The sequence below is a fragment of the Battus philenor genome, unplaced genomic scaffold (genome assembly GCF_028537555.1).
Source record: "Battus philenor isolate CCGP_79_NKW_IND1 unplaced genomic scaffold, ilBatPhil1.0.hap1 SCAF_6, whole genome shotgun sequence".
NCBI classification, from domain to species: domain Eukaryota; kingdom Metazoa; phylum Arthropoda; class Insecta; order Lepidoptera; family Papilionidae; genus Battus; species Battus philenor.
Window position 1 is genome coordinate 1,915,425 of NW_027181726.1, and position 25,870 is coordinate 1,941,294.

At 33.5% G+C, this 25,870-nt stretch overlaps 1 protein-coding gene across 2 annotated transcripts in view; it reads right to left on the reverse strand.

The window, feature by feature from the left end:
- Nucleotides 1–614: 614 nt before the first annotated feature.
- if (inflated) overlaps nt 615–25,870 on the reverse strand; it is a 161,015-nt gene continuing 135,759 nt past the window's right edge. Inside the window, exons 6-25 of one of the 2 annotated variants that reach the window (XM_068773390.1) lie at nt 22,855–22,903; nt 22,569–22,625; nt 20,922–21,097; nt 19,549–19,755; nt 18,570–18,669; nt 17,273–17,507; nt 15,905–16,071; nt 13,595–13,740; nt 12,642–12,835; nt 11,595–11,844; nt 10,370–10,530; nt 8,343–8,518; nt 7,931–8,065; nt 7,170–7,235; nt 6,158–6,941; nt 5,028–5,467; nt 4,237–4,331; nt 3,836–3,982; nt 2,808–3,035; nt 615–1,939 (exon numbers count right to left, since the gene is read on the reverse strand). In XM_068773390.1, coding sequence (XP_068629491.1) covers nt 1,862–1,939; nt 2,808–3,035; nt 3,836–3,982; nt 4,237–4,331; nt 5,028–5,467; nt 6,158–6,941; nt 7,170–7,235; nt 7,931–8,065; nt 8,343–8,518; nt 10,370–10,530; nt 11,595–11,844; nt 12,642–12,835; nt 13,595–13,740; nt 15,905–16,071; nt 17,273–17,507; nt 18,570–18,669; nt 19,549–19,755; nt 20,922–21,097; nt 22,569–22,625; nt 22,855–22,903 — 3,891 coding nt within the window. In that variant the 3' untranslated portion in view covers nt 615–1,861. The remainder of the gene's footprint in view (nt 1,940–2,807; nt 3,036–3,835; nt 3,983–4,236; nt 4,332–5,027; nt 5,468–6,157; nt 6,942–7,169; nt 7,236–7,930; nt 8,066–8,342; nt 8,519–10,369; nt 10,531–11,594; nt 11,845–12,641; nt 12,836–13,594; nt 13,741–15,904; nt 16,072–17,272; nt 17,508–18,569; nt 18,670–19,548; nt 19,756–20,921; nt 21,098–22,568; nt 22,626–22,854; nt 22,904–25,870) is intronic. The other variant, XM_068773391.1, reaches the window with a different exon arrangement.

A 25,870-nucleotide genomic window follows, 5' to 3' on the forward strand; every position in this document is an offset into this window, starting at 1 on the left:
TTTATATTTTAGTTCGATTAACTTATAAGTAGAAGCGGAATTATTAATTATTCATTATTATAATTATATAAAATAAATTATTAAAATTAAATCGTAACAAGAGCGCAATTAGCGCTTACAATAAACGCATTTTTTTACAGAATGAGTAATAATATTATGGCGGCAAAATGAAATTTTAAAAATCGAACAGGCCGATCATAAAATGGAGAACACATTTAATAATTGAAATGTAATTATTTCTTTCACATTTATTATAAATATTAAGTACACTTTTAAAATATACTATTATTAATTTTAATAAATATTATAGATTCTGTGAAAAAATGCGTCAAAATAAATCGAATAAACAATGAAGTTCTATAATATTTACATTAAACATTATTAGTAACTGGCAGTTATTAGAAGGCACATACATTTTTTTAAAAATCGTATCAATATTTAGGCATAAAATTTAGAAATTTGTAATTTCATAAAAATAATATTAAAAGTCTAATATTGTTTGGAATATTTAAAAAATATTGAAATGGATTTCAAAGAATTAGTATGAAATCTTAGATGGGTAATACACAAAAGAATCTAAATGTTTCTAATATGTATCATTCGTATCTTCTAGAATATTCTAACCATATTTTCTAACTAGAATTTTAAGCACAAATCTCTATGTACAACAAAGAGGGTAGCAAAATATGCCATAGCTACTATGAATTATATGATATGATTGCAATAATTGACTATGATATTTATTGATATAAAAAATCCTCTTATAATAAATATATGATATGGATATATTTTAAAAAGAAATCTATAATTGTTCAAATATATTTGATTCTACATGTGCCACGCAATTTTTTTTATAATACACCTAAATACATAACAATAGATCACATTTATCAACATCATTCATTCACGATCGTCAACTTTTTAATTTTTTTTAATTTTTTTTTTCTATTTTATTACAGTCATTGTGAATATTTTTATACACATTTGATTGGAGTGACTAGTTAATATTTTATGTAATATAAAAGTCGAAACTTTTTTGATATCTTGGTGCATTTTTGCGTAAAAAAATGTCCAAGCTTTGATTACAGAGGTCATTGAACTTTACAATATGTAATCTAAGTCACTGCAAAGAATCGTTAGATATATTTACAAATGGCAAAATACTATAACGTAGATAATTATTGCTAGTTTTCACAATGATTTTTTTAAAACACCTAATTATGTATAAGAGAGACAAAATAAACTTTTTTTTTTATTTATACTGAAAACAAAGATGATGTTATTTTTTCTAAATATTTTGTCTCTCAGATACACATAATTATTTATTACAGCCGCTATCCTAAATGAAGTCACCAGCGATAATTTTATGAATTTTAACTACAAAATAATTTACATTTATTCTACGTTCTTTTGTCCTAATATCAGAATTAATCCCAATTTTGGAACGTTGTTGTTTCAAACATCAGCTCTTAGAAGATATATATGTTTAAGTCCCAACGTACAAAGATAGCGTTCGAGACGCTTTCAGTTCACACGACGCCAACAGATGGCGCTGACAGCTTAGTTTTTGGCGCTGGTAGTAGTACTAGTGTTGCACTTATTTGTGTTGCCAATATTGAAAGAAAAAGTAAAGAGTAATATGAATAGCTTAAAATTTAAAGACAAGTACTTGTTTAGCGTGATGTCAGTACCTGCCGCTGGAGGAGTCTTGGCTGGTGACGTCACTGGCGGCGTCTGTGGAGGAGCTGGACTCGCTGGTATCGACTGTATCGGCCGTACCAGTATCAGCGGTGTCCATGGTGTCAGGCGTGTCGGCGGTGCCGGGCGTGTCACTGGCCACGCCCAGGTCCGTGCTCCGGTATCAGAGATGTTCGTCACGGCCGTTCAGGGGCTGACGCTCAACGTGATCCGATGGACGGTTGCGCTTGAAGAAACCACACTGCAACGAACATGTTTTAGGTCAGTTTACTCTAGCAATTTAATTGGTTTTTCTATAAAGTGATTTCACAATACTGAGTCTTTGGAGAGCGGAAAATTTAAATGCGTAATAAATATAAAGCGGAAAAGGAGCGTGTTTTCTATCGAGGCAGAATCTTTTTTGATAAAATTATAGATTTCAATACTTCAATAATTATCACAATATGAATTCTAAACATTTTTTTTTAAATATTATTAAAAAGTGCAAAGTAGCCAATTGTAATTTATGTATCATAGGCGATAATTATTCTGTTATTAGAAAAACGTAATCAAGTGACAGAGATCATAGTTTTTGTTTTCTAAACGCAATGCCAATTGATAATTTTTTCACAAGATTTTTAAAAAAATTATGAACAAACTGTTATAGATGTTATGGATTCTTTCTGTATGTATAATTTATTTAGAGAAAACTTTGGTGGTTATATTCCGATCTATTTAAATTATTTTTATAAGGATAACAAAAGCGGCACTTGTCACAAATGACGTACTGTCTCCTTCTATTCGGGGTCGAATGACAGAGGCAAATAAAAAGAAAAAACATATAATAATAATATTGGTATAAATGAAAGATTAATAAAAAAATATTACATAATTAGTCGCATGTAATACCACTTTAAAACATGACGGAAAGGAGTCTTGGAGAGTAGATCGCTGTATTATGTGATAGAAGGATGTAAGAACAAATGGCCGCTGGAGCAAACAATGCATGTGATATTTACATATAAGGTAGACAGGCGACCTTGTAAAGATAGTCCGAAAATTATACAAGTTGCTTCCAACCAGTCTTATTAGAAATCTATGTATGAATGTCGTATAGCTGTAATGAATACCTTGTAAAGTGCAAAGATGAGAAGAAGAAGTAAGAGCGCGCCGAGCACAGCTGCAAGCACCACCAGCCACAGTGGGATCCCGTCTCCTCCCAACGCCTGTAGCTGCGGTGACAGCGACGCACGGGCTTCCTTCATGTACCACTTGCCACCGGACGCTTGACCGCCCGCTAGCCGCGACACGCGCGCTGCGGCCAGTGTTGACAACTCCACCTTACGCTCCGACGACATCTACACAACGAGCATAGAAACTTACATAAATAAGGCAAATTTAATTGAAATAAAACAATAAAATTCAAATAAAATCATTATTTTACACAATCATACTAAGAGTAAAATTTGTCAAACATAAGGTGGTACATATAGTTGAGATGAAGTATATAAAATTATAAAAAAATTAGAAATACCCAGTAATGCGTATTTACATAGACGTTGTATTTAAAGTAAAAATTGTATATATTTATACTATTTTTAGTCTGTCAAAAAGAGTACAGTTTGACAATAAAGTCGATTCTTTATTTACATTTTGTCAAAATGGCGGATCCATTCTATTAATCACGTCACGGAAAACTATTCTACCGAATTGTCTATAGAGACTTTGTCATAACAATTTTCCACAAAAACAAACTGACTGTTGTAAATCGATAAGGACGACCGAATAGTTCAATTTCTAATAATCGTAAGTATGTAGCTGTCACGATATAAGCCGCATGCCTATCTTAAACGTCGACTCTATTTGAACAACAGTTTTGTTTGACATGCGACACGCCTCCAAGAACGCCGCAACAGGACCACTGCGTTAATGAACGTTGCCTTAACAATTGGCGTGCCTTTTGATGTGCCGCGCGATTCTCGAAACACTTTATTAGATTAGTCCTGCGGCTGTATAAATACTTATATCATCAATGTAAGCATTCTGTTTGTTACTTCACACAACAGTGTTTCAAACGGTGAAAGTACCAAAATTTTTTTTCGTATATTCATTGTTTATATAAATCATTCGGAAATCCAGAACTAATAGACAAAGTTACCTCGTTCAGTACAGACGCGTTGACTCTTGACCTCAGAGCGATCCAGACCTCCTGGCCCTTCGCCAGACGGCCGGTTCTGCACCGCACCACCTCGCATTTGTATTTCTCCTCGCATTTTTGCAGTATCGCCTTCAGTTCTAAATCCACCTGGAAAAAATATTTTACATCAATTTTGAGGTTTTCGTCACATAGCCAGGAAAACGGTGATTGTTTGAAAAAAAACGTAACGAGGTGGAAGATCCATGGGTTACGAACTATTCTTGATACCACAGCAATTCTTTGGTTATACACCGCCGAAGACCGGCATAATTGGTGTAATAAAATACACCACGAACTTTACAAAAAGGTTATTATTGGTCGAATTGTTCAAGAGCCTTGGTAGTGTCATGAGTCTTTCTTACCTGATCTTGTCGCCGCCGCCGCGTTTTCTCCTGACGCTCCTCCGACTGCGAGTTGAAGCTGCCGCCAGAGTGCGAGCTGTAACTACGCTGTCCACCTGGAACCATTCACAACATCTAAACCTTCTCTTCTCTTATACGCTTAAATAGCATATTATAATTTAATTTATGGCCAGCATAAAGCGATTTCTTTATTATCTTTTTTTTAGCTTTCATAGAAAATGCAGCCATTGTATATTATAAATAAGAAAAACAAATTTTAAAGACAACAATATTAATGTAAAAAAGTAATCTTTTTACACATAAATGAGTAAAACTGCATTTTAATCTTTATATACCTGTCTGGTTTTAATACTATTAAACATTAGAAAGAAAAAAAAACTGGAAATGACTTGCCGCCATTTTGGAATTCTTTTTCATGAATTAATATTAATTTGTGCTTGTTTAATCTGTGAATTTTTAATTGATGTAATTTATCCTGACCAACGGATACTAAATAATGACGATGCTGTTTTATAAAAGTGGAACCTTGCTAGCTTTGTGTATATGACATTAGACATACATGACGAAAATAAAAAAAATTCGGATTTATTTAATTTGCATGTACTTTATATACAAATTTTTCTAACGTCTTCTTAAAGGCGTTCACGAAAATGATTTTTAACGATGAGCTTTATTTTAAGTGGAAGAATGTCATTACTGAAACTTAATTTAATTAGAAACTTTATCGAAAAAGGCACTTTTAGAATCTATTATATAATGTACACTGTGGAGAATTCAAAATTAATATTTACCAGATCTTGAAGAATATGAGTAGCTTCCACCACCACTGGTGCTGTAAGAAGCGCCACCCTGGTAACCTCCTTGGTATTCAGCTGCACCGCCTCGGTGACCAGAGCCCTGAACGTTTCCATAGTTTGATTGATAGCTGCCAGAGCTTGAGTAACCACTAGAACCTCCTTGTTCATTTCTAGATGCCTGTCCTCCTTGACTTCCAGATACATCGGCGATACCGAATTTAAATTCGTTATTCGGGTTGCTCGCCGCGTATGCTCCAAAACCACCTATTTCATCTTCCTCATCACCCACAACAGTTACGCTTGAATCTCCCTTGAAACGTGTGGAGCCTGCGTTCATGATGTCAGGGTTGATTGTTTCGGTCGTGCCCCAAGTACCGTGGACGAAGCTTTGTCCTGAACCTCTGTTTTGGCCTCCTGCTTGACTGTTCACGTAACTAAAAAGGATGTTTGATTAGGTAAAATTCTTGCTAAAATTTTTCCTGCCCTGACATATTTCATACTGCCAAAAGCTACCGATTTGTCGAGCTTCGATAGAAAAGAAAAAGATACTTCCGAGAATATTATCTAATACAATTGTTAGAAATTTTAAATTTAGTCCAAATTTGGACACGCCTTTTTAAAATTTACGTAACGTTTTTAAAAGCTCTGGAAAAGCTTAGGTAAGGAAGAAGTCATTTGTTTATAAAAATTAGTGTTATTACTACAATTTTATTTTGAATATACGCTATTTGCTTTAATGTAAGTTGTTTAGTTTAATTTGGTTGTAACAGTATCTAACTTAGCTTAGCTGGTACTTAGCTTGTATCTTGAAACTGGTGTAATACCACTATAAGAACCCATTATGAAGTAAATATCTTAAAGTAAATTGTGGTTAAATCGCATGATCGCCGATAATTGATTATTGTAGGTTAAACATATTTTTTGTTAAAAATTAATAGGTAAAAAATCATTATTGAGGAATATTTGGAAGACTCTAAGGAAGTTTAGGCCTTAGTCATAGCGTTCGAATCTTTCAAAATATCTTTACTCTGTTCAAATAAAAGAAGATTGACAAAATGTTTAAGGGAAGTTTTTGGTGTTCATGAAAATTACGGCGTCAAAAATATATTTGTGTTTATACTTACGTATTAAAAGAACTGCCAGCTTCACCCTCATGTCCCAAAGATCCGTACTCTGTACTCGTTTCAGATTGCGAGATGATGTTGTGGTTTTCATCGTACAGCACCGTCTTGTTCCTCACCCTCACAACTTGCCCTTGACCTGCTACACCCTGACCCTGAACGAAACCATGGGTCCCGTAACCCTGTCCGTAACCGCTCTGTCTTCCATCCACGCTTCCACTGTAGACATGGCCTTGGTTGTGGGTATTATGACTGTAGGTTCCTTGACCCTGGTTATAGTTGACACCGCCCATAGATGAAGTTTGACCCTGGCTACCGCTTTGACTGTAAGTGCCTTGCGAGAATTTTCTTTCGCCTGATCCCTGGTAATTGGGATTGGTAGCGGCTGCGAGCAATGCTTTGCGAATCTCCTCTTGTTGTTCTGCGGTTAGACCTTCTCCGAACTCATCACCGCTGGACCATGTTTTATTGTAAACGTATGTCCCTCCTGAGGTGCCGGAGCTACCTGCTGTACCACTATTGAACTGTCTGCCAGATCCAAAGGTGTTAACAGATTCCTGTCCGCCGGCATTTTGTCCATATGACCCCTGGCTTCCGCTATAACGAGTATACACTTGGCCATTGTTACCACCATAATGGGCGTAGACTTGACTACCACCGGTATGGCCGGATGTGAATCCACCACTTACAAATTGACCACCAGAGTTCTGACCACCGCTCACTGTGCCACCGGAAACAGCGCCGCTTTGTGTGTTGCCATTTGTAAACGTTTGTTGCTCCCAGTATTCTGCGATAATAATATTAATATTATTTTTCCAGTAATAAGTATAATTTTTAATTAAATTGAATTCGAACGCTCTGGAATGATTTTACATAAAAGTATTGTGACCGTAGCGGCTAGCAATACGGAGCGTGAACACTACATTTACAATCTTAACAAACACAAAACACCACGTAGTTTGATTGCGTAGACAAGGTCAGAAAATCGATTTTATTACGAATCGATTATACTTACGTTGTCCATAATATCCGCTACCTCCTGACAATTGGGCTGCCGCGTACATGCCACTGCTTAGCATTGCTGAAAATAATGGTAAACGTTAACATAAAATATTTATAAAGGGTAATTGTACGGTTCTGACCCAAATATAAACGGTACACAGGGGTCTAGTGTGGTATAGTGATAAATAGCTGTGATATAGTAACAATAAAACCAACAAAAAATATATAAAAAATGTAAAAATAAGATCATATTGTAAAATTCTAAATGTGGCAACGGATAGAAGGCGATGTATGAACAGAATGTAAATAAAAGTTATCTCTTATTGTGAAGGAGGGAAGGCAGAAGAGAAAATGTGAGATTATGTGAAAAATAGAAGAACAAAATACAGAAAAAAAATATTTCGCAAGCCAATTCCTTGTCAAAGATTAAGATAGGCCAACGATATACCCAAAAAAGGGGGTCATTTTTATAACAAAACAACAGGTTTATTGGTATATTAAAGACTTTAAAAAGCATTTTAAAATTCTGAGTACTGCATATTGAAATTAATTAATATTCACTACATGTCTGCAGACTGTACTACCAAAAGTTATTGGCTTGACGAATTCCAATTTAAAAAAAAGATTCTATTGAAATGTGACAGGCCATTATCATCTGGAGGTACTTATAGCCGAAGTTAAATAAATATACATATGGCCAAATTTACTAACAAAAACTTATAAATACACAACAATTACCAAAAAAGTTTCGAAGTTAGAGGAAAGGGTACTAACCTTCTTTCTCCTTCGCCAACATGAAGCTGTATGGGTTTGTGATGGCAAGGTTCTCAGGGTTGATCTGGCGCGCTATATCACACACCATGTCTCCGAGCCACTGCGGCTGCACTAGCATGTACATAAGGTTTTCTCCTGAAATGCAAATAATCACACGTTAATCCTTTCTACCGTTAATTGAAACTGAAAATATTTTTATATGAATAAACATTAACAAATTTTTGAATCGTAAATTATTTTATAATCATAGGTAGTAAACAACCTAGTGGTTCCGGCATGTTGTCCTGGCTAAATTTCTCTTGGCCAAATTTTAATTTGGAAAAATTTTTATTTGGCAAAATTTTTATTTGGCCATATTTCTGACGTAATAACAATAGGGTAACTTTAAAAATATATATTCTAAAACAATTACCTGTGAGAGTCTGGTATGGCCACATTATGTAGATCTCGGCTTCGTCCACGGGGAAGGGTCCATTGTTCTTGATGTTGTACTTGTATATGATCTGCGGGCCGAGACCGGAGTCGTTCTTCAAGTCGTGGGTTTCGTACAGTGACGCGTTGTAGTGCAGCTCAGGTGGATCCGCAGTTCTGAAGGTATTAAGTAACCCATAATTTAATTAGACATAAATACAAGTACATTATATTAATTAAAACTTATTTTATTCTTATGGTAACGTTACAAAACCGAAAACTCGCTTTTGACGCTGAAAAACGTCAAATATTATAATTTGAAAGCCGCTACTCTCACACAAGATTTCAGTTTGACGTTGATTTATGGGACAATTTCTATATACATAGTATTTCTTAGTAAACAAGTATTGAAACATTATGTCAAACAAAATCTCTTCTCCGTTCTGAGAAATGATCTATCTATATAAAATTTATGTAATGCTGTGATAAAAAAGTAAAGTGAATTTGTATGTGAAATGTAAATTATTTATTTATTATTCCAAATCAATTTCCGATAAAACGCACTTTTGCCAACGCTTTTCCAGCCCTCGAAACAGTTGGAAAAATCTTTTGCCGATATAGCCTTCAAGACCTTCCTCGATTTGGTTTATTATCATTTCAATGCGAATCGCATTGACCCAAATGTATAAACATTTAAAAGTGAAAATTTATCAGTGTTCAATTTGAATAACTCTACTTCAGTGATCATTAACAAAAGCCTTACCAAACAGCCATTTAATATTGGAAACAAGATTCCAATATAAATCTGGTGACGTTTGAAACTCACAAATTATCAGTTGTACCTTCTCTGTAATGGATCCCGTTTTCTGGACCTCTGGTTCCCCCTACCATATGTGGGTAACGTCCTTGTCTTAAACATTTCGAGTAAATGTGTTTTTTTTTAAATTTTTATTTATACACTCCATATACATACATCACAATATCTTTTATGCCTTTCTTTTGTCCTGCAAATTTTCTTCTATACATCGTCTTTCTTACTTTATCTACATTTCCTGATCACAATTTTAAATCACATATCACAGATTTTAAGTTTCACGGTTAGAGTTAAAAACCATGATTTAAAAAAAAGTTATTATTTTGTCTGTGTTGCTTTTTGTATGATTTTGATATTACAGTTTCGTTTATTTTCTGCGAGTTTTACTGACCTATTGCGTCAGTGGCGTACCTAGAACTTTTGCCGCCCGGAGCGATCTCCAGTTTGCCGCCCTTTCTATGATATGTCAATCAAATAGTGGTTTTTGATTTAAAAAAATATTGATATATCACTTCAAAGTAATCATATAAACTTTTCAAAAGAAATGACATTTATAAACTGACATCCAAAAATTTTAGTTAGGAAAAATTGCCGAACAAAGTCGTAAAGATCCTTTTACGAATTCAACGAATTTTAATAATTCAATAAAATAAAATTATTATCTTGTTCTTGAATTATAATCCAAAATTTACATTAAAATGCATTTATATACACCGAAGAATAATATTCGAAATCAAAAAGTTAATCATAATTTATATAAATCAAATATTAAACTTATAATAATAATTTATTATTCAAGAAAGAAAATAAATTTGAAATGAAAAAGTTGCTTTTTACAACTATAAGTAAATATAAAAAATGCCGCCCCAAGGTAAGTGCCGCCCGGTGCGGACCGCACCCACCGCCCCCCCCTAGGTACGCCACTGTATTGCGTTATAATCAAGTGACAGCCCACTCTCCTCTTTTGAGTTCTTACATCCAGTCACTTTATTGAGCATATAATTTAGCGGCTGGAAGCTTTGCATCCTTCCAATCCAGTGGAATATTTAAAATACATGAGACGAAGTTTCCAAGAGATCCCTGGACTTCAACCTATGAAGAATTCAAGCTAAGCATCATCAGCATTCTTTCATAAGTAGTTCCAATGAAGCAATAAATGCCAAAATAAAATACAATTTGATAAAAAAAAATACCAATATGCATCAGTTACATACCCTTCAATAGACAGATCAGCTTTGATCACCACACCAATTGCGAGGTGAACCTTATTGTCTTTTCTAGTCTCCTCAGGCTCTGGGTTGGTCGAGTTCACCTCCATGTCGAAGACTAGGTCAGTAACCTGAGAGTCCACTTCGAGAACTACGCGGAAGTTCACCTATAAGCAATCATGGAGGAGAATATAAGTCATGTGGTTAGGGTATAGAATTAAAGATCCTTATCTAGTACATTATTATTAGAAACCTGGATATACGCCAGATAGGTTTCCAAAAAGACTAGGTCCTGCTTCAAGCACCCTGCATCCAGTGTTTTTCAAAGACATGGTCATTTGTCAATATTTTGTGGTTGGTCGCACTACATTAGCCCTAAGCCCTAGCGGCAAACTATTCTGTGCGCTATGAGGCATATATAAAAATTGGTAAACTACCGCTTTTTGATTGTGTTTGTGTTCAAGAAGATATTATATAGGTGTTTTGTAATAGATCAGATATTTTGAAAACGCAAACTTTATAAGCCAAAACAGTACATTTTTTAATTCTTCATTCATTCATCATATGCTAATATTTTATATAACATATATTAATAAAACAAGAATTATTTGAAACCTACCATAAAGCTAATTGAAATACAATTGAAAGTGTCATGAGGTAGAACTCGTCACCTCGGTTTCAGGTAACGTATAAGTCAAGTGGTCATTGACGTAGATCTAAGAAATGCTAAAGTGGAAGTGGGCGCAGCATATTACTCGTGCAACCGACGGCTGTTAATGGTTCTTGAGTGACGACCACGAGCTGGTTGTCGCGGCGTCAGTAGTGTCCCCACTATGTGGACTGATGACTTAGTTAAAGTCGCGGGGAGAGGATTCGGGCAGTGCTAAGCCATCCTGGTGATCATTGTCTGGCGTCTATTTTTTTTAAATGGCCCCCTTTATTGGGGACCTCTCGTTCCCCCTACCTGGTGTGAGATAGGGACTTTTTATTTCTTATTAATTTTTTCACATTCTTATTTCTTATTTTCTTTCTCTCCTTTCATTTGTCACATTATCATACATTCGTCTTCAACCTTTATCACAATGTCTAGCACTCTTTTGTCTACCATTCGCTTCCAAAACTTTACAGCTAGACTCTTTAAATTAGGCAGGCGTCTATTGGTTGACATGAGAATAATGCGACAGTTAATATGTTGATAGCTACAGCTGCAGCACTTATATACCGAACTCACCCTCTGATCACTAGCCATGGGGTTGCCAAGGTCACACTTGAGCACGCTTCTAGCTGCCTTATCCTTCAAGGTGCAGTACACAGGCGTGGTATCAGCGCGATCACGGTCCAGCCGCTCCATCTTGGTGTAATTGACACCGGCTGGTAGCTGGAGGTAGTATGCCGCTTCGTACGCGTCCTGCGCGTAGTTGTGGATCTTCACGTCGATGTTCAGGTTCTCTCCCGTGCCCAGCACGAACTCCGTTGTCGGCCTGTTACAAAATATATCATTTATAGACTAATCGCAATTAAAAATGAGACTATTAAATATATATTCAGGCATTACATTGTCAATTAAGTACAGGCATTATATTCTAAACCGGATTTTGAGTGAAATCTATGTAACGAATTCGGCGATAAATGTTCAGATAACGTTGTTCATACGTTGTCCCTCGACCAAATGGATTATACCAAAATTAGAAATCCGTGTTTACACTAACGTGGTGGTATGGTCACGTTACATTCTATCTTCACCAAGCTATGTTTGACCTGTGTATATATGACAGATTTTTATTTATTCTTATTTAGTCATTTAGCATGATTATGTTGTCGGAAGATATCTACTTGTCTTACTGGTGGAGCACTAAGGACGGCTAGCTTAAACTTATTTTTAGCTTAACTTAGTTAAAGCTAGATAGGGAAGTAAATTCAGCGCTTTTATGCAACACATCATGTAGTCTATTGTAATGTAAATTAATAAAATAAACAAAATAATTGATGAGTTAGAGAAAGATGATAAAAATGAAAGAGTATTTGCAAGTGAGGAAAGGTAGATTATGTAAAGTATAAAATACAATGTGAAAGATAAAAACGAAACAGAAAAATATTTAAACTTAAAAAAAACTTATTTTGTATCGTTTCTGCCCAACACAAAGCAGGGGGAACGAGATGCGAGCAAAAACGAAGACCAAAAAAAACACAATGCGTAGTAGCAACACAATATATGCATTGACTTAAAATAGTATACTTCAACCTACAAAGTAAGGGATATTTAAGTTATAAAACTGACGTGGTAACTGCCATGCTGAGGTCCGGTATGCAGACGTTGTCGGGGCCGCAGTTCTTCTGTATGTTAAGTGAGTCCGTGTGCTCGATGCTCTTAGTGCGGTCGAGCACAGGCGGCACCACCTCGCCCGACGGCTGCGTCACCAGCTCGTAGCTCATCTTCACTTCGATCGGGCTCAGTTTATCGCGGATCTCCTCCTGTTACATTAACATAATTTATTGAATATGCTACCAATGAACGCTAAGTTATTTTGGACACATCACTCGCATACAACTTCGCTAAACTACTAGCTGTAGGAAAAGAAGTTAGTAAAATACTATGTTGGCAATCACCTATTCATTGGTCTGATCGAGTAGGATCAACAGCTGGACTATCCATTGACCTTGAGGAGATCAGAGGAGATCAGAGGATATTATAGTAGTTTGGAATTAATTCCGTCACGGTGTGCCCAGGCGACCACGATGTTTAGAATTGAAGAGGCGATTTATAAGACATGATATCTATTGACTGACAGATCTGTGTCACATATTCTTTGTTTTTTTATACCATTAGGTGATATAATAATCAATTTACATGATAAATATATATTGGTAGAAATTATTTTGTAGAAATAATATTTTGACCTGTTAATAGAAATATTAACGTTTATTATATACGATATATTTATAAAAGTAGAATCAGTACAAACTTCATTTTCCACCACATATTTATATATATATATATATATATATATATGTATATATATATATATATAATGGACCAAACAGTAAGCTTAAAATGTGCCTAGTTCACGGACCCTTCCGCTCCATGAATTCAGTACCGATGAGGCTGTAAAAGTCTTAGGGTTAACAGCATTAACATCTTCAGAAACAATACGATACTTAAAATATTCTTGGTATTTGGTTCTTTAATAAATATTTTTTTTAAAGTAATAAAAATGATGGAAAGGTACTCACGTCCAAGTAGACAACCATCTCCCGGCATTCCTCGCGTCCTTTTGTTAACAGAATGTGAGCGGTGTAGACGCTTTGTCGAGTGTCAAGTACGAACAGGCGCTTGCTCGACTTCTGCCGCGAGTCCAGTTCCACGGTTACTTCGAAATCTAGACATAAATTTTATAATAAATACTTTGAACATATTTGTGACTTTTTAAAATCTATCACACTCTAAAATTAATACAGATATTTATTCCTTTGACGAGAATGGGAAAAAAAACATTAAAAGTTTTATTAAGATACATTGTTTATTAACAAATATAAACGTATATATATTTTTATTTTACTATCACGTCATATATAACTACAACTATGTTCATGCTATAACTAACAGATAAGCTCCTGTCTGTCTATAGGAGATAAACATATATATTCCGTTCGCGTTAACAAACTTAGTGTTACTGTTACTGTTACTAAAACAATATTGTCCGTCGACCTAATGCTATATAACTAATAAACTGAATATTAATTGGTCGTTGTATTCTGAAGTGTCCGAATAAAGGCATTTTTAACGCTATGGCTATAGATCGGCGAACAATGATTTATGGCGTTTTTAACGCGAACTGTGATTATTGTTTCTTCACGATGATTTAATTATTTAATACAATATTATGTAACGTAGAAAATGCCTACAAATAGTATATATTTACATTGTATATCTAAAAAAAAATTGTATTTACATGAACATGGTTAAGCCTATATAAGCAGTGGATGATATAATACTGTGATCAAAAAGTAAAGTGAATTTGTTAATATAATGTAAATTCTTTTATTCTTCCAAATAAATTTAATCTCCTTCAAAAATCCCTGTGCGATAAAACGCACTTTAGGTAACGATTTTTCCAGTCTTCGGAACAGTCGGAAAAGTCTTTTGCCGATACAGCCTTCAAGTAATTAGGTTTAAACAGCATACCCGTATTGGCCTTTTGAGTTTACTAAATAGCCAAAAGTCGCACGGATCCAAATCAGGAGAATACGGTGCTTGCGGAACGATATGAGTGAAGTTTTTTTGTTTTTTTTTCCGAAAAATTGGGTGATCTGGGCACCTTGTTCGTTTAAGATGCTAAACAAAATGATTCAGGCTGAACCAAATGATATTCAAACTTTTAACAAACTGAAGTTTGACAAAGGCTATAGACAGGGGTGGCCAAGCTCTTTGATGGTGCAAGTCATTGAGAAATTTAAATTTTTTCTTCGAGACGCAATTGAATACGCATTTAAATCACGCAAAAGAATGTTTTTTTTTTTAACAAAAATAATGTTTATGGAAATTGTGTAGTATGAAGTTAGATATAATGGCACACGTATATGACAGCACTCATAATAATACTTAAGATGCCGGTTACTTAATTATGATCAGTATTTGGATTTTGTTAATTTAATGGTGGAAAAATAATAATTATTCACACCTGTAATTTATTTCTATTTCCCAGGAGCTGACATAGGTAAAATAAATTTAAATATTGAAATAATTCGACAATCATTCGGATGTTAAAATAATCGTTCAAAGAGTCGCAAGTGGCTTGCGAACCGCAGTTTTGCCACCCCTGTTATAGACAGTTCTACGAACTTAGAAGAAAGATATAACTGCCTTCATAATGCCTGGAAGTTTTAAACGTCAATTTCACTTCATTTTTTTATCACAGTAGTATATTACATTAAATATGTACATTATGAGATGATTTCGCTGCATGTGTTCTAACCACTCACCGAAGTAACAGATATATCCTTCCGCTTGTAATAGAAAGACATATTACATATACATACTTGATATATTTATTTTGTATCATAAAGAAATTGTTAAATTAGCATTTAAAGGAGTAAGTATTGAATATTTTCTGTACAAAATCGATATATAAATATATATATATATATATATATATATATATATATATATATATATATATATATATATATAAATATATATATATATATATAAATATATACTACTACTGTTTCCATACTATGGTTGTCTGTAAGAGATTGTCTTGTGTGATTAGACCGCCCATTGTACTCTTTTGTTTATTATTATGAAACTAAAATAAAATAAATACGAGCTCGTTCTACTCTCTCTCTCTATCTTTCCCTTTCTGTTTCTCTCTCTCTCCTTATACTTTCTCTAACAAATTTAATAATATTTCTAAATACAATTTTAGAACAAATTATCTTGAATTGCGTCAGAATAAATTGAAATACATTTTAAAGTTATAAAAACTTAAGATAATTATTTCATCACATGTAGCAGTAAATTTGATGTTTTATTGCACTTACCGATTTGCTGGTCGACGTTGATGCCGTCATATGAGAGGCAGTACATGATGTGAGCGCAGGCGACTTCAGTTCCATTAGTCAATTGGCAGTTCTTGTCCGACATGGAGATCAGCTTCGAAGCCTCCATGAACTTGACCGCAGCCATCACCTTTACAACGGGACGGGATCTGTGAATTGATATTTGTTAAACATTAAAAAGTATATTTTTAATATCATGTAATAAAATAATAATACTCGATTTTATACCATATTTTATTAGCAAACAAAGTTATTAAGTAAAACTTATAAGTTATTTAAAGTAAGCTGTAACATATACATCATACTTATAAATGTTACATGCCTAGGATAATTAAGTTTTACTTTTAAACAATAGATATATAAGCTGGGCTAGGTTTTGTAACCTTTTGCGGGGATATTTAGTTCAATAACCGTTTGTGTATGAGACAATGTCTCTGACCACCCACATCAGGAAAATAAGTAAAAAATACATATCTTATTTTTTTTTTAGCAAAGATTGAGGTATCGAATAATATAGTAGTAAATATAATGTAAATTGTGAATAAGTGAGATTATGAAGAATTGGTGTGTAAATCGTAAGATTTAGAGGAAAAGAGAAGCCACCCTACGTAGGTCCATATATCGGACAAAGGTTGGCTTATACTCTCCTATATGATGAATGTGGTTCCAACAAAATATTTGAACAATTGCCTGCCATCGATATTTTTCGTGGCTCTTATAGTCCTTAGAAACCATCTCAATTACTCACTGTATCCTTAACATATTTTTTAAATTTATTATTTATAAGCACAGTCTTGAAGAAGATCGAAGAAACATTTTTAAATTATGACCCCTTTTGGTGTGTAAAGTCGTAAGCCAGATGTTTTCTTTCACGTGCAATCACTTTTCAATTTTTTTTGTTTAATTTAGTCTGATCTTTCTGCAATGTGTATATAGTAGAGTTTTAATATTGTGTTACCTTTAAAGGAACACATAACAGAACCATTTTTATAGGGTTACTTTTCCTCTATGCCGTCCGGCGACACCACAGTGGTGTCGTGCGCAAATAAGCGGCATTATGGAAATAAACAAATATATAAAACAAATAAATTTTGTATTTATTTACTTATGCATATCTTCGAAATTTCATGAAAGTAGGGAAACAGGGTTGAATACGCATGAGAAGCGATGAGTTGATTAAAACTTTACAATTCATAATTTCCCGATAATGTCATAAACGGCCAGCGACAAGTCAAGTAATCCGAATTAGCGCTTTTTTTACGAAACGTACGGATGGCAAAGTGTTAATTAAACTTTATATTGTTGGTGTATCTAAACAAATAAAAAGAATAATACTAAAAAAAAACTCACTTTAAGAAAACCACACTGTCAGATTCGTACGCGCCAACAGCAAGATCTGTGTAGTGATTGTCATCTAAATCGACGCCTCCTGATAGAGAGAACCCGAATGTGCTGAGAGACGGGTTTATCTCCTCGGCGATTATCGCTTGCGAGTATTTCTCTGCTATACCATTTTCACCGCCGTGATATATATAGACTACACCTCTGCCGTTTTCTCCGCCGTAAGGCGCTCCTACCGCAATATCTGCAAAAGAAAAATTTTCATCAACAAATGATATGGACAGAAATCAGAAATGATAGATAGATGATGAACAGAATAGATGAACAAAAGTAATCGATATAGCCTAGAGGATTGAAAAGCTAAAGAGACAGTGGATAGACCACATAATGCGTAGAATAGATGGCCGCTCGGCTTTAAGATTCCGGTGTAAAAACCAGAGACAGGAAGCCTAGTGTTGAACGTTCGACAAATAGGACAGAAGAATTCGTTAAGGTACATTTGGGAGATGATGGATAAAGGTTGACTTCCAACAGGCCTTTTATGAAAGTTTATGTTCAGCCGCGGACATCTTTTAGCTGTAATGATAAAAGATAAAAATTGTTTATTCAATATTGGAACTTTTAACGGAACCTTTATTGATTGTCAAAATATTATTTATTAATTTTTTAATTCATTTTCTTTTCTACTATACCTTGCTCCGCAAGGTGTTATAGTCATGGAGAAGAAGCGGGAATATACTTAACTTTTTTTCGATAATGATAAATCGAAGTGTATTAAAATTTATCATTACGTTACAAAAACGAATTAGATATAGAATAGACTTAATGATGTCAAGCATTTTGTTCCGTTCGATCCATGAAATCGTGATAATTAAATCTAAATTTTTAATTAAAATTTACGTCAAAAATTCAATTGAATTGTAAGCAATGTATAATAAAAGTTAATAGTGCTGAGACATGTATTGTTGATGTACTATACGTGGAACAACGCGAAGATTTATTGCTTCTACATTCGAACAACTCGAAATTATTACTAGGCTCATTACTATTTGTCATTAATAAGTTCTGAATACTTTTGAATATATTCTCAGGAAGACCACTGATAACTTAAAAAAGCTTTTTGTACCGGATTCATAACGGTATACGACGTCATTAAATGGCAAATATTATATCTCAGGCGTGAGATCATACACTGCAAACTAATAAAAGGATATGCTATAAACCAAATTTAATTAAAAAAAGAATAATTAAATCATTTTAAAAAGATAGAAAAAGCAATAGATGAAGAAGAAAGAAAAAGACGTACCTCCAAATCCATCGTAGTTGATGTCTCCCAACGAAGTCACAGCTAAACCGAACCTGCCCCTGGAATATTCACCAGTTCTCGCATGGTTCTTGGAGAATGACTGAAAGCGTATTACAAACATAATTAGTTTTAATGATATTTTTTATTTTATATTATTCATAGCAATAATTTATTTACGTGATGATTATAATATCCCAAGAGTCCAATTTGATAAAAACTAAATTGAAATTGTGTTTTCCGATACGAGTAATCAAGTGGTCAGTGTAAATGTTTTAGATCCGGCGGTCGCGCCCGCCTAGCCCGTGTCGCTCCTGAATGTCGAGTAGCCCTCGATTTACAAAACTTACACGATACTATACACCTACATGAATATAGTCTCTCTTTGTACGTATGTCTCCGCTCTAAGTAGGATACAAGCGCCCTGCGTAAATTCTTTAGCCCGCGAACCTCCTGTTTCCGCGGACACAATGCACTTGGATTCACTCACATCAAATGCAAATGTTATAGTGAAAAATAAAGGTATAAATAAATACTGAAAAAGCAGGTGATTTATTGCAGAAAACGCCGCGCTTTCCTGAGTTACAAAGCAACATTGATTACTACAAAAAACGAGTCTTTATTTACCTTCCACATTTATAGATATTGATTATCTCTATTACTCTCTTTTATGTATATATATATATGTATATAATTTATGTATATATATACATACCATACATTTTATTAGGGGTACCGGAAAGTAATGTTGCTTTATTAAGTTAAATTCACACGACTACATTTTTGATAAGTTTTTATTTCTAATCAACAATATATTTCAACTACGTTATCAACAACCTTTTGCCATCTAGTATAAAAATTTTCAATATCGGAGCAAAAATAAATCGCTTTTTCTGTAAAATATGTCAACAGAAATAACATTACTTTCCGATCCCCCCTAATTTTATATATATATGTATAAATTAGGTAATTAATAACTTACCCTATCCTTCCCTTGATAAATGACGTAGATCCTGCCATGCTCGTAACCGTTGCTCTTCGGCTTCGTAAACATTGGAGCGCCGACGATGACGTCATCAGTGCCATCACCATCAATGTCACCGGACGCGAGACTGTATCCGAAGTAAGCGCCGATTTGGGAACCGCTGATGTTTTTGATATTATACAAATCCCACGTGTACAGCACGACCTGGAATATCATCAGTTTGAGGAAAATGTTTTAAACTATTCCGTACTGCTCTATCTAAATATAAATAGAATAAATACATTTAAAGAACTTTTAAGTTTAACGGTTTTTTGATACCCATATTGTGGTGGTTGCGGAAAAATATGTACCTAGTCCGCCATATTGGAACGGCGTTCATCTTAAATTCTAAATTTTGACATAATTATTGTATTTTACTAGTGTAGCCCTTTCATTTGATACCCATATTGAGGGGGTTAAGGAAAAATATGTAATCCGCTATTTTGTATCTGTGGCCATCTTAGATTTATAATGTGATTGATTTTATTATATTGTATTGTCATGTAAATTAAAAGTGTGAAGTAAATCTCAGATCAATCTGACAACGGGAAGGTGCTCAAATTTCAATTTCTAATTTTGACCCAAATAAATAAACAAATTCCGTACGGGTAGAACTATATAAAACCGTTTAAAAACTATTGAATGACGTTAACAGTTTAACGCTTGATATAATTTTTTTAAGTTTGATTTTAGATCGTTATAGCATTCAGATTCTTAATCACTGACTCTATTATTATCAGAGAGGCACGACAGTTGTGTTTATTTCTGCATTGTTATATATCTATCTGTTTATTCTTAGATATACCTGTTTGTTCTATCATAAACAAAGTTATGTTGATAATATTAAGACTCTTTTAGAGATTGAATTCGCTATTTGACATCGCAATAAATTACTTAAACACTTGCTTATAACATGCCAATAACTTTGATTAGTTTTAACTGAAAAGTTAAATCGCTGAACACCGTCTTACGATTTCGATCACAATTATCTTCACTATTGGCAAGTGCTGTACATTACTTTCATTCAAGTGTTTTTTAATTCATCGTCATCATTATTTAGGTCCATATGTTGTCCATGGCCTATTGATTTTCGATTGGCGTTTGACTTTACGCTTATTGATCGGTGGTCACGACTATAGATGACTCCAGCAGCCATCTGTTCTGCTCGCTGTGGCCACTTCTACCACTTCCACTCCATTAACCATGTGGTAAAAGTTCATAGATAAACCCTGATCATGGCTCGTTGAGCAATTGTTAGCTTGCAAGTGACACCTATACTTTAAATTAGTAACTAAACATAATAAAATTGATATGATAGTAGATCTACTAACCAATCCTTTTAAATTAGCGCCTCTGGGAACACCAACAGCGACACCTTGTGCACCTTCAGCAGCAAAATCTCCAACAGTGACCGAATAGCCCATGTATGAGTCGTCATACTTAGAGCTAGCCTCCGGAGTGGAGATGAGACTTCTCTTTCCATTCGTCATTTGAACTTTTAGTTCACCTGAACAGAGAATCCAATGGAGTGGTATGCACATTATAATTTTATCTTAAAGCGGCTCTATTGTTCGATTCTACATTATTTTTTATATAAACAGAGATTGTTAGATTTATTATTTGTCCTTTTTTAACTTATATCGATATACCATTACATAATGATTTATCAAATTATTACATAATCTTTACAAGAAAAGGAAAGTTGCTAATTACTAAATCACCCAACTACGACAATGAGAATACGTATGATTTTAAAATAGATATCTATACAGATAAATAAGAAACCAAATTTTTGTTTTGTTATTTTTTTTACCAAATCCATGTTATGCCATAAAAGCAAATTTCGAAAATAATTTTCTTACTAATTAGTTTAAAGCATGGACCCTGTTTATTTGAAGCATTAATATACCAATATTACCCATTATGTCTGTACGTATTAATGGGTTGGAGACTCAATAGATCATTGCTTTATTGGACAAGGTTGGTAAATGACGTACATTTTTTTTTAATTCAACAACTTTCTTAGTGTAAATGGAATTATTTTGCAGCCGTCATCGAAAGGAGGGATATAACAGGTAAATTAAAAAAAATTATCAGGTTATTTACGTTAGATAAAGTAAAATTTGGTTCAAAACACTCCAGATGAGTTTAAAATACGTTAGATGTTAATTTACAAATAAAGCGTTTCTATTTTTGTTTCCGTTCCACCCCTCGAAACGAGTCGGGCTGAATTTAAAATGACGTCATTCAAACGTTGCATTATTAACCAATGAAGCCTTGTTGAAGCGTAGTGGTTCTAATGATCGTATAATTGTACACCTGGATCTACGCCCCGTTAATCTTAAGTAACGTAATTATATATCACGTCAAGTTAGCACAACCAAATGTTCAGGTAGGGTTTGATTTTAATGAAATATCGTGCACATATACCGCATAACATCATCCATCTAAATGTTCTATGGAGGACATGGGGCGCATGGATTGACGACGCAATGAGAACTGCTATATTCACGTTAGTCGAAGCTTTGGCATGTACTATGCCAATGATGGATGAGTTTATATGAATGTAAATGGATAGATTTTCGTCATGTAGGATTTTTGTGTGATTAAAGGCTTTTCGAGACTTAGATTTAAGGTTATATTATAACAGTTCATTCTTAATCCCCTTTAATAATTTTTTTTTAATTTCAAATACTTAAGTTACAATTAAAAGAATTAAGTAAATGTCAAGTTTACAAAACTGTCGTTTACGTTGATATCGATTAAAAGTTTATTTATATTTTTAAATGCATATTAAGTAAGTTAATACTTGCAATAATAAAACCTTAACTAAGTCAAACCCTTAATGTACCAAAAAACCACAGTCGAAAAATCTAATAATGGCACGGCTTATGTCACAGGATTAGGCGGACGAAAGCCTCGTTTTGTTATTCGAGTTAAACAAGTAACGTTTTCAATTCGTCTAGGACATTGTTTACCTTCCTTCGGCATATAGTAGTTGAACCGTGCGCTAGTGTGTATTGATATCGTTTGCCCTGTGGATTGTCATTACAAATTCAATTTTCACATACGTTTATAAACACTTCTATATTCATTAACACAGATTAGAAATATCTAAAAGAAGCAAGCAACGCCATCTATTATTTCATTCGCAAACTAAATTTGACAGTTATATCACAACTCTAAGAATGATGAATAATTAGTATCTAAATGAAGCTGTTTGCTCCTTTAAAATAAAACCAATCGACTATATAAATCACTCACCTTGCCAGTAAAAGCTGCCGGGCGCTCCCATAAACAGTCTTTCGCCATCCTGAAAACATCATCCGTATGAATAAAAATATATCATCAAATATAAGATACATAGCAAAAATTCGAAGAAGGCGCAAAAATATTGCCAATTTTTTTGATAAATCTAATCTCGTTTGAAGATCACAAAGAAAAAAAATTACAAGAAAAATAATATAAAGTAAATATTCTCCTTTACCATACCAATCATTAGATTAGGCAGAACAAACACGCAACAGAAAAAAAAATTTAAAAAAAATGTGAGTTTGTTATATGAATCGTATAATATGCACGTAGTAAAAGGTTATTTTAATATTACAAACAGACAATCCAATTTTATTTATTTACATAGATACGTTAAATATTGTTAAATTTTATTAAAAAATAACAACTATTGAATTTCCGTCCGGTTCTCCTCAGCAGATTAGAAACCACAGACTGTGGTAAAATAATGTTAAAAAATAAATGACTATTAAAAGTGGATTCGTGAAATTCAATATCTTTAACACTACATCGCTTTAAACATAAAAAAAGTAAAAAAAAACCGCTCTCTGTCCAAAAACGAACACACATTAAACACGGAATCCTTCGAGACGTTACTATCTAAATAGAACTTCGCAGCTGTCAAATGACACAACACACGATAAGCAGTTTTACGAGTTGGAGACGAGAGCTTGTTACGGTTTATGGTGGCACTTATGGTAATGCAGGGCGCCCAGCTCTAATTGCGTTCGACAGTTAGATAAGCCGACAGGAGTGCGAGGGGAGCCTGCGTCTTTACAAATTGTCAACGATACTAGCACAAATCGGAGGTTATGTTCGAAAGTTTATTATTACGAATTTAGATCTAATGTTTTTTTTTAAATTCACTTATGGAATCTTTTAATCTGTGGAAGTTTGATATTAGTCTGTGAGCTTATACTCTGAACATTAACCCTTAACTTGGCAGATTTTTTTTTTAATATTACATTAATATTCATACCACTCGACTTTTAAGACCCAAGGATGCCAACAGAAAAAACTGAACAAGCGCTCGAAAATTAAGAAATTACCTAAACATTCACATACAAATAATTACTTTACGTTCAAAATTGATGCCACTATTTTTTTTTAATTCTGATTTATCCTACCTAACTCCAACCTATTTATAGATAATCGTTTGGTGACATGAATACGAATTCTACGTGATGTTAAGTTGTCCGTATATTTCAAAAGATAAATTAGAAATTTTAATTAGGATCTATTATTAGTTTAATAGAAAGCAGATGAGCATTTTGTATTTATATATATTGGCATTTTGTATATATTGTCTGTACAGACACTAGATGTCAATACAAAATTAAAATATTCGTATTATTAAAATTTAATATATGAATATGTTTGCTTATTTCCCTTAGTTGATTGAGAATGACTTTAAACTGTGCTAATACTTTGTAAATAGATTTTATTACAAAAAAAAATTAAAATTGGCTACAAATTTTAAATTTTTCAGAAAATTTAACAACTATTGAAAAATGTACACGCGAACTGTTAAATACGCGCTGCTAGTTAAAAACCCAATCCCGTAAAATAGTAGTATGTAGCAGTCTGTGCTCTCTTTTTATTTTACACTTTCTTTTCTCTTCTTTCGCTCTTAACATTTTTCATTTATTGTTATTCCTTTTATTTATCACCTTCTATTCTATCCTCAGTCATTACAGTCTAAGTTTTTTTTATTGTTACAATGTATTACAATTCTACTTTGATTATTTATATATACATTTCTATAGTTTTATCTTCAGTTTTTTTTTCATATAGTATTTTTTTTACATTTTGTTTTATTTCCTTATTTTAATATTCGAATCCAGCTCATTCCGACGTGACAGCTAGTAATTGATAATTAAAAAAAAGTGGTGAAACCATAGATTATAGAATTTTTGTATAAACATCCAAATCAAAGATAGTTTTTGTTTACAATATTTAACGTTTTATTTACATTAAGGTGTTGCTTAAGAAAAACACCAGGATACTAAAAATCTTTGAGTAACTTACTGGATCCGCCTCCATAATTTATTAGCCTTTGAGTTATATTTATATTTTCTTATTATTCTATAATATATTTTCTTTTCCCTTAATGACATAATCTTTAAACGATTTATTTGTGATAATCACCTACGTGGAATTAAATAAATAAAACGAAAATCAATCAAAACGGTTAGTAAGTATACGCACGTATCCGTTAATTACAAAGTTGTATTTCGATGACTTAAGATTCTCTTTCGTAAAACTATTTATTTATATTAACGTAAAGGAAGTTCACTTAGTGATAGTGAACTGAAAACACATGAAGGTCATAGCCGACAGCGTAACACTGGGTTCTATCTCAATACTTCCTCAAACTTTTACCAATAATAATTTAGTAATAACGGTAAGTGATTTATCTATGCGTGTTTGTTTCTGGGGGTGGTAAATGTCCAGCAGATGATCTATGTCACAGGTAGTCCAAGAAGATTTTTTTATTGTTCCCTATATTATATTTGACGTTAGTATTTGTCAAAGTCACTGCTAGTTTAGTTGTACTAAACACTAAACCACTCTATTTTTTTAATGGTTAGTATATCCATCCTATTGAAACCGCTTGTTGCGGCAAAACCGCCGTTTTAACTTATTATTTGGCCTATTTAATATAATATATTTTATTTTTCTATGGAACCCATAACACCATTTTTTTAATATCTTTTAGTCATTTTAATTTTTAAATAATTAATAACAAATATAAAAATAATAAATTGAACCTATTTACGATTATGTCACAGATTTATTGTAAAAATTACCTTATTTTGTTTGGCGATAAAAATGTACTTAATTGAGATACAATTCAAATACAAGAGACAAAAATAAATATCAATCGACCATATAACATGTGCCAAAACTATAAAACGTCTGAGTGGTCTGACAAAAAGGAAAACGCTGCAAGCTTATTAATTGCTTCCAGTTAGCGGCGGAGAAAAAG